Source organism: Pogona vitticeps, chromosome 2 (assembly GCF_051106095.1).
Source record: "Pogona vitticeps strain Pit_001003342236 chromosome 2, PviZW2.1, whole genome shotgun sequence".
Classification (NCBI taxonomy): Eukaryota; Metazoa; Chordata; class Lepidosauria; order Squamata; family Agamidae; genus Pogona; species Pogona vitticeps.
In genome coordinates this window covers 26497314-26512697 of record NC_135784.1, presented here as the reverse complement: position 1 = coordinate 26512697, position 15384 = coordinate 26497314, and the positions used below count along the sequence as shown (strand labels likewise).

Below are 15384 nucleotides of genomic sequence, written 5' to 3'. Positions count from 1 at the left end.
CTGATTTGAGGAGCGGAAGAGAAGTCTCCTGCAAACCCCCCAGTTCAGGCTTCATTTTGGAGATTTCTTTCACCCACACTATTCTGACTAATGCTTATGGTTGGGTGGCCACTCCACTCTGCCGACCACTCTACAGACTAAAGAGTGAGGCAAGGTGTTTGCCTGGTCACATAGACCAGATGGGCAGTAAATAAGTAAATAAATAGATAGATAAGGTTAGAACCTGTAACTACTGGAAATAATAACTAGTATGGAAAGTAGTATTCGAAGGCAATAAGCACTCTGGAAAATGCTGTTAAGGCAAAAATAAAAGTTTCTATTTATTCTCTAGGAAATCCGTTTGGGAGGCAAGAAATATACAGGAGGGGGGGAAAAATACACCAAACATGCTTACAGAATCCTAAAAATCATTTTCATGCTTGCAAGTCCAACTAGATAGCCATGACTGTAACTAAGGAGAAGAAGCAGGAGGTAAACTTAAAATAAAATAGAAATCCTTGGAATATCCATCTACATGTAGCTTTGGAAAAGATAAAAGGGAAAAACAGGCCTATCTGCTCATTCCTTCATCCCCACTAGCGCAGGTCACTTGCTTCATGTGTTGATATTTTATTCCAGTACAGTACAGTAATAGGTAATTATTATGGTAATTATTATGTAATTGTACAGTTTCTGTGCATCTTTTGTCATTGCTTCTCCAATGGATTTTGATGGCAAAGTTGGCCTTTGTAGCTACAAATCTTTTCTCTAATAATGCTGAAGGTGAGTAATAATAATTACATGCCATCGAGTTAATTCTGGCTTTTAGTGACCCTTTCCCAAGATTTTCTAGGTATAGAGTAATTCAGAAGTGTTTTACGTTTCCTTTCTTCGGGGAGGGGGGTGGTGTACCCTGGGACTGTGCAGTTTGCCCAAGGCCACACAGGCTGGCTCCTCTGCCAGGAGATATAGTGGGCAGTCAAACTTTCAATCTCTGAAGTATCCAGTTCACTGAGCTATCCAGCCACTACTTTATGATGCTGTCAGCAACAGAATGTTGGCAAATGGTTCACACACCTTTAAAATGAATAGAAAGGCACTGTGGCTTTGGAGATGTCGCACATAGTTGAAGTAGATGAATTGCATGTCACTGCAGGCAAAAAAGGGATCCAAGAGATGAGACTTCTTTGGATGTTGGGAAACCAACTGGAAGAGCTAGGGAAAGTATGATCACAATCCCTCATTGTAGCATGTAGTTACCCAAACGAGTAACCTCTCCAGGCTACCTCAGATGGGGAAGAATGAGACTGGGCAGTAGGTGACAGTGGCAGAAAAAGAATGAAAATTTTGGTAATCTGGATTATATTTCCAGAAATGGCATGCTGGCTGAGGAATTTTGGGAACTGCAGTCTGAAGTAGTTTGGTTTTCTTTTTTATGTCATATTTAGAGGAAATTATACTCAGGTTTAAATCACATACTGATTTAAACTATCCAGACATTCCACAGATCAAATCACACACAGCTTCAGAAAAACCAAAGGAAAGGGTTAACGGAACTGCCAAAGTAAACTGGGGAGAAAAATCCGTGGCTAATTCCTACTTCACACCAGTGATAACATTTAAAAAAAAACATGGACTCACTAAGCTCTGTGTTTGTTCTCAATGCCTGCTTTTGCTTGAGAGAGTCTTTCAGGATTTCAGTTTCACACACATTAAAAAAAAACAAAGTGGACTCTAGACCTCGGAAGGCTAAACATTTAACAAGCAAGGGGCAAAGGTAAGTTTTGCAGGTTATAAGTAGAGCAGAGGCTGATTCAAAGAGCAAATCTCCCCAGTGGTCCCAATGATGGATGGCCCATGGTACTATCTTCTCTACCTCTATGGGGTCTTTGTTGATGCCCTCTCTGTGTGTGACAGTCCTGTGAAGCTGCATGCCAGCGAGCTGAACCGAGACCAGGTAATGAAAAAAAAAAACTTCCAGGATGCTTCTGTGGGGCTAATAACTGCAGGTACCTGCTGGGAAGGAGCTGGGGGTATGTGTGTGGTGACTAGCGTCTGATTAGGGCCCAGAAGAGGTCAAATCCTTGGTCCAGTGGTTCCCAATCATGGAGCCTTAGATATTCTTGGACTAAAACTCCCAGAAGTTTTCACTGCTAGCTGTGCCGGCTAGGATTTCTGGGAGTTGTGGTCCAATAACATCTGGGGACCCAAGGTTGGGAACCACTGCCGTAGCCAATCATGGAAACTCAATGGTGTGGCAGTAATAAACATCTCATAGACCTTAAAGACCTTAATAGGCTTGCCATAGCAACCTAACAACAGAAAACAACAACATGCTGGGAAGCCAGTGTTGTCACTCTTTCTCAAAATGTTTCAGCTCAAAACAAATTCCCTTTTTGGACTACAAACCTCAGATTCCCAAGCCAGTCACCGTGGCCAAGGGTCTTGATAGCCGAGGGATGTGGGGAGCTGTCGTGCATAAAAGAAACCTATGAAGGCACCGCCTCAAACAACAAAGAATCCTGTTGCATCTTAGAGACTAGCACATTTCTTCTAGTACAGTATTGTGTATAGCCTTTTTCGTGGGACGCATGGAGTGGAGTATTACCCAGAATTTCTTGCTTACCTACTGCAAGCCAAATTGGGGGGGGGGGGCTGAGATTTGTGGATAGGGAGGGAAGAGGGAGGAACTGCTGAATAGCTCACTGGCTTAGGCATCTGGATGTGAAGCCAGAGGTTGGGGGTTTGATTTCCCCACTGGTCTCCTGGACAGGGGTGGATTCGATGATCCACAGGGTCCCTTCCTGCTCTGCAGTTCTAAGATTATTATTACATTCAGGATGACATCTTTAAGGGTAAAGAAGTGCATCTCAAGTGAGCTGCGCTCCGAGAAAGCTTATGCTGAATAAAATCTTATTAGTCTTTAGGTGCCGTGAGGCTCTTTGTCGCTCTTATTAACACTGACCATTCTCCATCCTGCTGCTGATAGCACAGTACAAGCATCTGGGCACTCAGTCAGTCAATTAACAAGGGTAGTGAGTGAGAAGAATCGGATTCTTTTATCCAGAGGGCACAGTTATTTGGCTACCTCTTCTGGAAATGATTTCCAGCTTGCTGGATCAGCTGAGTTGGGAAGGAAGCAAAAATATATGAAGCAAGATACAGTATTAAAGGTTGGAAAAAATAAAAGATTAAAAGGCCTTTCTGCCTCCTAAATGAACAGATTCACAGAGGATCACAACCAGGCTTTTGTCTACAGATAGATGAGAGTACAGTATATAAATGTACATTGACATCTTTGTTTTACACTGGATTTATTTATATCTGTTTCATTCCTCTGGTGCCTTTCTCACAGTGAAAGGACCCAAGCTGGCTCACAAATGGATAAAGCAAGCTGGACTAAAAACAAAATCAATGCCGAGATCAAAAGACAATTAACTATATAATAGTAATTCAAAATTGTCATCTATTTCCAATCTACATCTTGTAAGCAGTCTATCTTAAAAAATAGCGGCCATTCCATCTGGTCTGATTTTCAGGTCTTCTTGCACCTTCACCTTCCCCCTAATTGTATACCATCCAAGTCTGAAGCAGAGTTCTGAATTACGTGAAAACGTGCCACACAAGTACAGTACATTTTTGTGTTGTTCTTTTGTGTTATCAAATTGCTTCCAACTTTAGGTGACCCTAACATAATTCTTCAAGGGATGTGAAATGTTCAAAGTATGGCTTATCATGGCGACCCCACCCCCCAGTGAGTTTTCATAGTCAAGTGGGGATTTGAACCCAAGCCTCCTGGAGTCCCAGGACAACTTCCTATCCACCACACCACACTGACTTTAACCCAATAATGGCATTACTCAACCCAGATTTGTGTTTCTAATAGCCCAATTTTTGACTTGTGTGCAGCTGTCAGTGAGACTTGCAACAAAAAGTTGCAGGATGATGTTTTTATGTTCAACATTCTACTCCTTCAGCTGCGCCTTCCTCTTTAAAAATGCTGAAATTATTGGATATTTATAGGAATTCAGACCTCAATTCCCCCTTGCTGAGAAAGAGGATAATATTGCCTGCATAATACTAACAGTAGAAACAGACACCTTTTTTACAGACGTTTGGGCGTCTATGTTGTGCGTGTTCATGTGTGTATTTTGAAATGGTATGGATGTATAGAACAATCCTGACAGTCCAACTAAAGTTATGTAAGGGAAAATAAGCTTTGCGAGGGGTTAATTCTATTTATTTTACATTGGTTTTATTCGTCTCCGCTGTAACTGATGTCCTCCCACAAGCTCAAGGCAGCTTTGGGGGCTCTTTTTCCTCCCCATCACTTTATCCTCACAACGACAACCCTGTGAGGTGGGTCAGGCTGAAAGCTAGTTGACTAGTTGTGAGGAGCTTCGCTGCCCCCCCGGGCGACCCTTCCATTTTGGCGGGAAACAGCAGAGGCTGAGTCTTTACAACTTTAACATCTTTAATTTTATTGTCTCCCACATCCGTTCGTTTAGTCGTTTAGTCGTGTCCAACTCTTCGTGACTCCATGGACCAGAGCACGCCAGGCCCTCCTATCTTCCACTGCCTCCCGGAGTTGGGTCAAATTCATGTTGGTTACTTTGCAGACACTGTCCAGCCATCTCATCCTCGGTCGTCCCCTTCTCCTCTTGCCGTCACACTTTCCTAACATCAAGGTTTTTTCCAAGGAGCACATTACTTTCCCACCAGAACATTACTTGAAGACAACGTTGGTTCCAACTGTGGCAACAGGCCATTATTAACATCAACTGAAATTTTGTTATAGTCCCAAGGACTTAAACAGTGCATTTCCCCATGTCATTCCTGGAGCTCCGAGCGTGGGGGTGGGAGGCTCCTCATCGCACAGATCGTCCCACAACATGAGTGCCTTATCCACCCCCTCTCGTCCGGTCCCTCAGGGAAGGGAGCTGTCAAATTCTCTCGTTCCTGCTGTAGCTCAGCCTCTCTCGGAGCCACAATGACCGTCCACTCATGAGCCACCGCATGCTTCGGTCTCTCCTCTTCGGCTGTGGGATCTGGGAACAGTCCTCCGACTTTTAAGCTAGGGAAGTTTCTTATAAGCCCTTGTCGTCGCATTCTTTTGAAAGCTTTCTTTCTTTCTTCCCTCTTTTTCCTCTCATACTCCTCTACCACCATACTGAACCCGACCACCCCCTCCTCGTTCTTATACTCCTCCCAAAAGTGTCACCTCTTGCTCCTCCCACTCCCCATCAGCCAGGGATACCTCCAGTTTTCCCGCCTTTTCCTCCACTGTCAAAACCCTCTCCTTTTCTATCGCCACTCCCACTGTCATCCTGATGTTCCCCTTCTTTTCCTTTGATATTCATTTGGCCTTTCGCGGAGGGCTCACTCTTTTCCACCACACCTTCACACTAGTCCAAGTCACCCAATGAGTTTTAGGACTCCATGGGAAGCTGAGCCAGCTTATTCCAAGTCCTACCCGTAGTACGCGCTTCATAACCACGCCACACTGGCTCTCACAGTCTCTATTTGTTTCACCTGTATTGACACACCCCTTCATATTAACAAATCCACCAGGGATTACATTTTCAGCCATGAAGAGCTAGAAACATGCTTAGTCGTTTCCACACCCATCTCTACCCACTTCCGCTGCTGCTGCCTCCGCCGGGCAATTTTGCGCCCAGTGAGGTTCTAAATACGGGCCGCCCGAATACAGAGGCTCTGGCAAGAGAGTAGACCATGTCTAGATGGGTGGCATATAAATGCAATCAATCAATCAATCAATCAATCAATCAATCAATCAATCAATCAATCAATCAATATTGAAAAGCAGGACCCCTAAATTCTAAAAAGACACATCCCTGCGTGAGAGGCCGCTTTAATCTAAGAGTAATCCCGCTTGCTTTTTGCAGTATCTTGGGAGATGGTTCTTCATAGCTGCTGCCTCATCATCCACTTCCTCGCTGGCACCTTTCACCGGCATTGACAGCACCCTGTTCAGAATGACTCAGAGCAACAGCCACGAACGGCTGCAACTTCAAGCTGCCCTCCGACTGTGAGTCCTCCTGGCCTCCGCCTTGAAGCACCTTTCCCTTTTTTTCCTCCTGTGTTGCAGAGTTTTGAATTTCTGGTTAAAATTTCGCCTCTGACAGATCAACAGGGTTTTAAAAAAATTAATAGAGACTTTTTTTTTTTAAGTGCTTGGCACTAGCCTTGTTTATAGAGATGGAGAATTAAGAGTAGAGGATCCACCCTTTGGGGTGAAACCCAATACTACCAATGCACTTCACACTTATTTTATAATTGTTCAACCACTTTATTAGAACATTTGATTCAGATCCTGAGGCTTTGACATCACCTCAGAATAGGTTTTGCACTTTTTTTGACACACAACCCAACCAACCCACCAGCTCTGCAGTGCCTAGCCTGATGAAGAATTGAGCTGAATTGAGCTGGAAAGCTTGCAGGTTGATGATAGTGTTCTAGTAAATATATTTTGAAATTTGGATACGGATCTCACATGTCATTTGTATCACCAACCCTGTCTCAGAATTCTACTTCCTCCATTTGTCCCATGTACTTAATAATGTTTTCTCCACTCTTTCCTCTAGGAAGACAGGCCAGTGTGTACCCAGGTCATGGGTTTACTTGCTTAAAGAAGAAAATGCGGATCTGGCCACAGAAGGTGAGATACGATTTCCTTTTCTACCAGCTATGATAACTTCACCCCTAGAAGAGACCCACTTTGTAACAGTTATGAATGAACTGATTTACTCATCTTAATTACCCTTCTTTTCTTTCTTTCTTTCTTTTTTATAATGGGAAGTAATTCAGTATAGTTTTGTGTTAATGATTATGACTGTAAAATTCCCTTTTGTACAATGGAAGGGGATGCAAGAGTGAGGTCTAGGGGACATTTTTTTTTAAATGCACATGTTTGTTTCCTTTTTAAAAAAATCTCCAAAGAGGAATGGGAGAGTAAAATACAGTAATGGATGGGAGTCTTGTACTTTTTTTAGATCTTTTATTGTAGTAATCTAATATAAATGTCAATTTAGCATCAACTTTACAGTTAAAAATGTGCTCCCTCCAATTTAAACTTAATCAAATTAGATGTTAGGGCTCTCTAACAGTTAACTAAATGGTTAACTCTCTTATTTTGAGGTGTTGGGGTCTTGAAACAGTCATTAAGATCTATTAACGCTACAAAAGATATAACATACAGGTAGAAACACGACTAAAAAGAAGTTCCTTAATTTTTTTAAAAAAAATATTCTTTGGGAGATTTAGCTATGGCGACTCCTTCAATGAGTGACTAGACTTTTAAAAAATCTACTAAACTACAAGAAAGGATGGATCTAGACAGAGGGTATGACTAGACAGGGATTTATCCCACCATTCGGTCTGGTCCGGTTTGGGGATGGGCTGGTTTTCTCCTTTTCTTGGTGACTACATGACACACAGGCCATCATAAACGAGCCTGTCCCTGATCCATAGTTACCCAGACCTCTTTGGCTCCCTGTCCAATTTCTGCCAGTGTGATTGGTTGATCTGAGTGAGTGAGAGAGAGAGAGAAAGGTGGAAATTGCCAAGAGCACCTTGTTTAGGCATCTTCTGCTCTTGGAGCTCAGTGTAGAGTCTGCTGACTCTAGCAAATTCACCCAGGGAAGCCTGATTTCCATGGATGCAAATCACAGCCGATCAGCCTGTATTTTTTTTCCTGCTGCGTAGCCACACCTGAAGGACTGAGCCATCACAACTTTGTGAAACATCAGGAACCTGCTGTGACTTTTCACAATGAATGTCTAATATTCCATCCTCAGTCACTGTAAATGGGTCCGTCTCAGAGTAGGCAGTGGAGGGGGTGCGGCCACAGGGGTGATCACCCCATGCACAATATTTTTAGGGGGTTCAAAGAAATCCAAGCCTGTGGGGGGGGTTCTTACCTTCTCGGGGGGGGGCAGGGATGGCCGTCTTCAGAGGCAGGTGGTTGTGTTTCCCCTTCCAAGGGCCAAAGGCCTGCTATCTCCCCCACCACCCAGCTGACAGTCAGGTCTGCAGAGAGGCTGGTTGGGGGAATGAGTGTTTTTAAAATCTGCCTCACATACAAAAAAATTGAACTTTGGCCTCCTTCAGGCAAAACCCACACCAATCATTAGATCCCAGCCGTGAAAGCCTTCGCGAATACAGTGCTTCTTCTTCTTTGACAATGCTTCTGCAGAATATGTGGGGGGGGGGCAGCTGTTGGACTACAACTCCCATCAGCCCTTGCCAGCAGAACCTGTTAGGAGACATCATGGGAACTGCCATCTAACACCCCCAGTGGTGGTGGTGGGGTGTTGTCCACAGTTCTCCACCCCTGCTCTAACTGTTAGACATACCTTTTACACACGCTGAACACAAGTCGAGTGCCCCTGACAAATACGTTTGTATGATTTAGTGTGTTTGTGATTTCTAGGTTAGTGTCTCTTTTAGGATTCCTCTGATGAAAAGAGCAATAGGGGTGGGGTGTTTTCCCCCCCAGGTGCTAGTCCTCATCACAGTAGATGTGATCTCTACCTTTAGTTACTGAATTTTTCATCATGTACTTACTCTGCTGGGATTCAAGTATTTCGGCAAAACTAAATTGGTCCCTGATTAACTAGCTTTCCACGAGCAGGCCCTTTTCTTTTTCACACACAGGAGCATTCCAACAGGTAGTTCTATCAACTGCATTTGGAAGTCCTAGAAAGGCTCCATCCGATGGTTATCCCTCGCATGCAAACCTTGTTCTCCATCGATTTAGTCCCTAAACTTTTCCCCCTCTGTTTTCAACCACTTATAGGCCGCTCCCACATGAGGACAGAGCTCTTCTCTGCCAAATGTCCTGATTCCATCATTGTCCAGGAAACAGACCAAGACTATCAAAGGATCCTTTTGTACTGTGAGTTTTCCCCCCTTCTCCTGCATTCAGCAAACAGGCAGCTGTGATGTTTCTGTTGGGATATTAACAATTTTGCACTGGGTATCAGTGGAAGGTGGATTTGCAGCTTAATGTGATTGTCCTTGACCACTAACTTGAGTGGTAAAGTTCTCTCCCCACCTCTGGCATTTGAGACAAGCCCCTGCCACACCCCTCTTTCTGTTTTTCTGCTCCTATTGTTTTATTGCTAACCCTTCTTCTTCCTCTGACCATCCTCCCTTTTTTCCCTTCTGACTATAACTATGGATGGTAAGTGGAAGTAAAGATATGTTTTTCTACTTAGAGTGTTCTAATCATACAAAGTGGGAGCTCCTGTACAAAACCAGGGAGGAGGAGGATGAGACTGGACTGATCTCTCCACAATTCTTTCTTGTTGTTTTTTCTACCTTATACTCTGCTAACTATAAGGAATAACTGAATTCCTATAACTCCCCTCTTTTTTTTTTAACCAAATTCCCCAACAGTTTCATAGAGCTGAGTGGTAGGCTCAGGATCTCAAAGTCTCTTGAGTCTTCCCCTGGAATATAAGCTGGATCTCTCTATCCCTCCCCAGCCCGTGTTCTCCATCCCGCTGAAGACTGTATTGAGGATTTCAAAGACAAAGCTTTCTGCCTTGATATGGACGAATTTCTGCTTATACCCAGGACACAAGGTAGTTATTTATGGATGAACTGGAATTTTTCCATCTTTGACAGTCGCACTGCTCTTTGTAAGGTTACAGAGCTTGAAAATATTGTGTTTTTTTTAACTTTGAATCCCCAGAATTCTCCCAGATAGCATGGCCACCAAAGTCTGTTGGAACCTATCAAATCTAATTCTTCAGTTGCTCAAGCTGCTGATGTCATATGAAGACCTTAATGGCTTTTCACCACACTTATTTCTTTATGAAGGAGCATGCTGTATCTATCCTTTAGCTGTTAATCATCATCATCACACAGCTGTTCATCATCATCACACAGCTGCTGATCATCATCATCATCACAAATGCAGAGCTGGAAGGGATCTTATGGAACATTGACCCCAGCCCAGCAGGGAGGCCCAGTAGGAAATCGAACCTTTAGCTCTGCAGTCAGAGACCTAAACCACTGAGCCACCCAGCAGTTTGTTCCTGTAGATGGAGGTTTATCAGCCAAACACATGATGGGTTTTATTTGTCCTTGCCCCAGAAGGCACATAGTGGGTGGCTGGAATCACAGCCCTAACTATGAGAAGCCCCCAGACAAGTGTGTGTGTGTGTGCTGGCATAATAGCAATTTTGCATGCAATAACACTGGGCATCAGTGGAGGGGGGGGTCTTTACAGCTTAATATGATTGTCCTTTGCCACTAACGTGATAGGTAACGTTCTTTTGTTGACTCTGGCATTTGAGGAAATCCCCTGCTAGGTGCACTCCTCCGTCTATTCTCAAAGCAGCCTGCGAACCTAATTGCATGTCCGAGTTCCATGACAGCCTTGGTTAAAAGCAACACTTGACTCTGCAGCTGACATATAACATGGAAGTGCCCAACCGCGGGTCTAAAGATGGCATGAATCAGAAATCCTCATGCCAACCGGAGGCAACTGTGATGCAGTCAAAAGATCACTGAGAGCCAGGTGTTTGCTCAGATACTTTCCTGACAGTATCCCTTAATCTTTGCTTTTAAAAAAACGGAAGTTCCCCATAAGAGCCCCGCCCCATTGAAACTGGTGCCCGTCATGTCTGTTTAAAGCTTTGGTGCAGCACTCAGGGGTGAGTGGGAAGCAGAGAGAAGACATTTTCAGCTCATGGGTTAGGAGGAGGCTCACCGCAGGCCGTATCTGGCTCTGGGGCAAATGGTTCCTGAAGCCTAACATAACACGTTGCTTTCATTTCTTCATTCTCTTCCCCACCGTCCGTCCCAGTCACAGCTCAAATTAAGGCTGCAATCTTAAGCATGCTTATTAAGGAGAAAATCCCTCAGAGACTTCACACTGGACTAGCTTTGTGGTTGTTGTTTTTTCTTACGCTTAAGACTGTGCTGCTAGTCAGAAAACTAGGCTGTCAAGCAGTCCGGCAAACAAAGATAATTTTAAACCTTTGCATCAAAGAGTTAATAAGCAGAGTTGAGACCTTATAGTTCAATATTTCTCTGCCTGTGTTGCTCCTTGTCTTCCAAAGGGCATGGATACCGTTTAAACGACGACGACGACGACGATGATAATTAACAACAACAACAACAACAACAACAACAACAACAACAACAACAACAACAACAACAACAACAACAACAACAACAACAACAACAACAACAATAATAATAAAGCAGCTCATCATGGAGACTATGTCCAGGACTCAGCTGAAGAGAAAACCAAAGAAGCGGCTTTTTCAGGTCAGGAAAATGCAGGCAGGATGATGGTTCAAGGCTCCCTTGCTGCCTACCCCATGCTGAGTTTTAAACCTCTCCAATTCGCTTTGCATGAATTCGACAGGCAACACAATCTTGACTCTGCAGCTGTCATTGGTAAGAACTTAAGAACATACGAAGGGCTCTGATGGATCTGACCAAAGGACTACATAGTCCAGAACTCTTTCCCAGAAATACAGTGACAAGCCAGGCACCTCTGGGAAGCCCACAAGCAAGAAATGAGCACATGCAGTAGCAGCCTCCCACCTGGGCTCTGTTCCTGGAGGTGTGAGATACGTCTACTATAACTAGTAGTCAGTTGGCTGAATAGCTCAGGTACTGTATCTAGCTGCAGAGCCCAAAGTTGGGAGTTGGATCCGCTGCTGTGCCTCCTGCAAGTAGAGCCAACCTGTGGGGCCTTGGACAAGCAGCACAGTCCCAGGGAGCGCCCAGAAAAAAGGAATGGTAAACCACATCTGTGTATTCTCTATCTGGAAAACCTTGAAAAGGGTTGCCATAAGTCAGAAGCAACTTGATGGTACATCATTCTTCTTCTCCTCCTCCTCCTCCTCCTCCTCCTCCTCCTTCTTCTTCTTCTTCTTCTTCTTCTTCTTCTTCTTCTTCTTCTTCTTCGTAGTAGTAGTAGTAGTAGTAGTAGTAGTAGTAGTAGTAGTAGTAGTAGTAGTAGTAGTAGTAACAAAAAAAACACAACCTCCAACATTCAACCCCTTTTTAAATCCATCCAAGGTATGATACTGGAGTGCACATGATATCAAAACAGATAAAGCCATTAATAATTGCCTTATTTGATGCTGAAGCACTCACATGAGAGAGCTCTCCCTTCCCCCAGTTTCTGGTTCAAACACCTCATGCACAGAGCAAGCAAAATGGCTGCTCTATCATTTCCTTCCTCAGACCAGCCGGCAGTCCTCCAGGTCTGTTACTAAGGGGGCTATATATCCACCATAACAAGTAGTCACAAAAAGCCCATCCTTCCTTTAAAACCCAACCCAAGAGAACTGACACCAAGGCCAGCTCCCGGTTTCGGGGAGCCTTGGACTAAGTACCCCTTCTAATGGACACCTTTCAGCGTTGATGGACCTGGAAGAAACCGCAGAAAGCTCTTGGAATCAGTGGCACACCGAACAGCAACAGATGGTTGAGGGGGGAATGTGGTCACCAATATATCCCACAAGGGAGATGTTACCTTGGGGGGGGGAGTTAAAACAGCATCTAAACTGGGAAGAGGAAACTTTGGTCCTCCAGTTCTTTCAGCCTACATCTCCCACCAGCCCCATCACACCCTTGTGGTAAAGAGTTGTGGGAGCTGATGGCCAAAAAGCACCTAAATCCTCAAGGCCCACCTGTTTTACAGTACAGTACCTCAGATCCCAGTTTCGACATCTTGCACTCACCCACAGCAAGCTCGTGTCTTGGCACTGACGTAAGAGCTAAGCCACAATTTCTCAGTAATGGAAGAGAGTGAAACTCTCTGGTAAGTGACAGGTTTGGAAATGGGACCAGATTCACATTCCCACTGCTAATGGTATCTCCTCTTGTACCAGACAAATTGCAAAGTGGAGTACACTTATATACTCCAAAGGCAAAAGTTACTGATACAGGACTAATTAGTAAATAATAATAATAATAATAATAATAATAATAATAATAATAATAATAATAATAATAATAATAATAATAATAATAATAATAATAATAATAATAATAATAATAATAATAATAATAATAATAAAATCTACTGTATGTCAGACCTAGTAATTGCTTGTTTTCTTCCCTTTCTCACAGGTGCTTGTGAATTCCAAGAATCGTGACGTTGAACCCCAATGGTAGAGAAACCATCCTGTCAAAATCTGTATCCACAAAGCAGTTTCCCAATCTTAGACTCCCAAATGTCCTATTTTATGGGTGAAAACAACTTAATGTATAGGGGCTGCTGGCTGAACTGTCATGATATTGCTATACTTCTCCAAGTCTTCAGATGGAGAGACAAAAATCTCAGGATAAGGATGCAAAAGTTCAATTTTTTTTTTTGTATGTGAGGCAGATTTTAAAAGCACTCATTCCCCACCCATTCTCAGCAGGCATCACGGCTCACTGACTCTGTGCCAAGACTTTTAGATCTATGTTTTTTAGCTACTAGTGGAGGAGATCCACACTCTCGTGGCTACTTTGTCATATATACACACACAAATATATATATTACAGGACCAAAACCTAAGACCATAGATAGGTCCCATGTATATATACAGCATGTGTGTGAATTCCAATATATCTATGAGACCTACCCATGGTCTTTGGTTTTGATCCTGAAATCTCAGAACATATGGAAATGCTGACCTGGCAAAGTTATGTATAGGAATGAATCATGTCCCAACACCCCCTTATAAATTCTGGTCAGATTTACTTGTGTCCTTCAGCCTCATTTCATGGGCCCTTAATTTCATAGTGCCTGCAGACGTGGCAGAGCCAAAGAGAGGTGGATGTGAGGTAAAGTAACTGAAAGAGAGAGAGAGAAGCCAACAAGAGAGAGAGATGGGCCATGGGATTGCCCCATCCATTTGGGACTTGGCACCCCACATGACCGAGCCACAAATCTCAGTTGATTTTTTTTTCTCCATAAAGCAACAAAGGGCCCTCCTAAGACATTTCGCTGCTTGATGTGGTATCACAAATAATGGCACACGCATAGTCCTAATCCAAATGTTTCAGAGACTAATCGCTTAAAAGCGAGCTATGTTATTTCAGCACAGGAGACAGGAAATACAAGTCCCCTTTTTTCATCTTCAGTTTTTTTAAAAAATGATGATAATAACAAAGGAAATAGCTACCAGTTGCTGGTCAGGGTATATCTGATTGAAATCAGATTGATTCAAATCACTAGCAGGCTGGATAAAAATCCATTTTAAAAAATGTAATGACATTTTTTATTGATTTTTTTTATCCACCCGGTGATTTAAATCCTGATTTAAAACAATTTGATTTTAAGTCGTGATTTGAATTGATTTGATTTAAATCAAACCCACCTTGCTTTTCGTAAAATCTAGGATCTCCCCGCCCCCCAGCAAGCTTCCTCACTTAAGGTCAGCCCTGGGTTAACATCCCTTTCTACAAAAGGAGATTGTCTGCCCTGGTTGCTACAGATGACTGTTTTTCAACGATGTTCCCAGAGTTTCCTTGGAAACTCATCAGAAGGACCTCAAAAACAAAACAAGCAAGAGCAGATGAGACATCTCACCCAACCGTATCCACCTCCCCTTGGAATGCTCTGCCACCAGAGCAGAAAAATGCTGGGTGTGTTCATTTACGTCACCCTTTCCTTTCTGCCGGAGGCAATAAAGAGGCCCAACAGGCCTAGTGAGTACACCCCTAGAACTGAGGTGCACCCTAAGGTAAAAGGCAGCATCTTCTGCAGCGTACTGGGGTTCCTTTACAGGTAAAGGGGATCCTTGTCAGCCAGTATGCCGGGGGGGGGGTTTAAGTTTGAAAAAATATGCTACCTAATAAAAACAAATCCATATTGTTTTGCTTCCTGCCAAATCTTGAAGGCTGTGAAATCCTAAAAGTCTGGAAAACAAGAGAATTCAACCTCTGGCCTTCTCCACTTTCTCTGTTATTTTCATTTTAAAAGCAGGTTTTTAACTTTGGAGCCCGCAAAGATAATGTGGGTGACATCTCGAAAGCCAGGGCACAAGAAGGGGCTGAGTTGCTATGGTCTGCAGTAGGTGCTTCAGTATTTTTCACACCCTTTTTTTTCCCAGAAGCAGTTGTGCTGTCATATGCAAATCTTATTATATAAATGATTTCACTTCATGCAAATTGTGTGGTTTTTTTCTTGGTACAGAACTCTCAGCCTTTAGGAATGTGTATATTGTTTATTGTCAACAATATGAAGAATAAACAACAGTATAACACAATATAAAGATGAGAGGCGAAGAGCCATTATGAATCAAAGCCCAGATTTCAAATTTGAAACTGTGGAATGGACTGTGCTGAGGATGGATTGAGCATAGCTAAAAATAAAAGGGTGAAAACTTAAAAAAAAACTTTTAGAAGTTTTAAAAACTC

The 15384-nt window shown here is 43.2% G+C and overlaps 1 protein-coding gene across 1 annotated transcript; it reads left to right on the top strand.

Moving 5' to 3' along the window:
- The first annotated feature begins 1801 nt into the window (after positions 1–1801).
- On the top strand, positions 1802–15129 carry APOM (apolipoprotein M). The gene is made up of 6 exons (XM_020811180.3): positions 1802–1936; positions 5886–6028; positions 6585–6658; positions 8798–8896; positions 9489–9587; positions 13105–15129. The coding sequence occupies exons 1-6, from the start codon at positions 1823–1825 to the stop codon at positions 13128–13130; spliced, it is 555 nt and encodes a 184-aa protein (XP_020666839.3). The 5' UTR covers positions 1802–1822; the 3' UTR covers positions 13131–15129.
- The last annotated feature ends 255 nt before the right edge of the window (positions 15130–15384 follow it).

Coding starts and splice junctions, on each gene's coding strand:
- APOM (XM_020811180.3), top strand. CDS start 1,823: ATGATGGATGGCCCATGGTACTATCTTCTCTACCTCTATGGGGTCTTT. Junction 1,937..5,885: donor GCGAGCTGAACCGAGACCAG/GTAATGAAAAAA, acceptor TGCTTTTTGCAG/TATCTTGGGAGATGGTTCTT. Junction 6,029..6,584: donor CTTCAAGCTGCCCTCCGACT/GTGAGTCCTCCT, acceptor TCTTTCCTCTAG/GAAGACAGGCCAGTGTGTAC.